Source organism: Nanorana parkeri, unplaced genomic scaffold, assembly GCF_000935625.1.
Source record: "Nanorana parkeri isolate BGI_ZX_2015 unplaced genomic scaffold, ASM93562v1 scaffold2832, whole genome shotgun sequence".
Taxonomy (NCBI): domain Eukaryota; kingdom Metazoa; phylum Chordata; class Amphibia; order Anura; family Dicroglossidae; genus Nanorana; species Nanorana parkeri.
Window position 1 is genome coordinate 64,289 of NW_017309100.1, and position 1,302 is coordinate 65,590.

The 1,302-nt window shown below is 50.0% G+C and overlaps 1 protein-coding gene across 1 annotated transcript in view; it reads right to left on the reverse strand.

The window, feature by feature from the left end:
* Positions 1-1,302, reverse strand: part of ATP13A2 (ATPase 13A2) — a 37,057-nt gene that overhangs the window by 3,241 nt on the left and 32,514 nt on the right. The window contains 3 exon segments of the mRNA XM_018574236.1: positions 114-287; positions 860-1,023; positions 1,116-1,240. Coding sequence (XP_018429738.1) covers positions 114-287; positions 860-1,023; positions 1,116-1,240 — 463 coding nt within the window.

Here is a 1,302-nt window from a genome sequence, read left to right on the forward strand (position 1 = left end):
GGGGGAGGACGAGGATCATCTGGATGCAGTTTTCTGATCGGCTAACACATTATACAAAAAACAGAACGCAGAACAAGCTGGAAAACGTCTCATTGTAATGGAAGGGGGAAGATGGCGTGATCGGCGTCAGAGGAGAAATCTTTCACCGAGGGGAATAAAGTTCGGGAAGGTCTCACCTTGGGCAGCATGTCGGGGAAGTAATCGGTCAGAGTGGAATAAGATTTTCCATTCATGGCAAAGCAGAACGGCTCGCTGTCGAGGAAAGCCCCTCCTTGCTGGTACAGCCCCTGCGTGGAGAAAGAGGAGACCCCAAAACATTTGATTCTATTCAGATGTGTAAATTAGATACAAGATCATTCAATACCAGATCAGCTTTTTTTATTTCCTTAATCTGAGGGCGGGGCATGCAGCAGAAATGACTCCCAGAGGCATGATGACATTTGTAGTTTTATCACAGCTGGAGGATGCCTGCACCTGCCATAAACTTTACCATTTTTCTTATTAATTGGCATTAGAAGCTCCAGTCCCCGCCTCCTGTGATGGAAGGTGAAATGGCGTCGCGTAGACCACTTTCGCTTTGTACTTTCCACAACATATAATTTGCAGCAAAGATCAGAAGTGAACGTGACATCCGATCCAAAAACCTGACCAGCAGGCGATCGGATCGCCATCTTTAGGTCTTTGTCTATAAACGCAGCCCCATTCAAAGATACGGCGCAGCGGGGACTGAATTTGATCTGCAATGCCCAAAGAAATGCGAAGCCTCGGGACGAATGTGCGCATCACACACAGGAAACCATTAAAGTGCACCTGTCCTCGCTGCGAGAGCTCCGGCATCCATAATGGCGCCCACACTCACCTCTATGGGCTCCTCCCCCGCCGCCACAGGCTCGGACGGGATGAATTTCAGGGTCGCGGAGCTGTTGTAGGTGGGAGGAGAGGCGTTCACGAAGAAAACTTTTTCCGACGACTCCACAAGATGGCAGCTCTTGGCGACATTCACCGCGGTCAACATGTTGTCACCTAAAGAGGGGGGAGAAAAAAACCCCGTTCAGGTCCAGTTTGGGAGATTTAACAGAATTCCCTCCAATCGGACATCCCATAATGTCACTGACCGGTCACCATGACGGTGCGGATGTTGGCTTTTCTCAGGGAGTAGATGGCGGGCGATGTCTCCGGTTTCAGCACGTTCTTCATGACCAGGAACCCCAGAAAGGTCAGGTCGCGTTCCGCCGACTCTCTAGGTGGGAAATTTCCGTCAAGTTGTTTACCAAATGTTTTAAAATTGCGCTAACCCCCCCC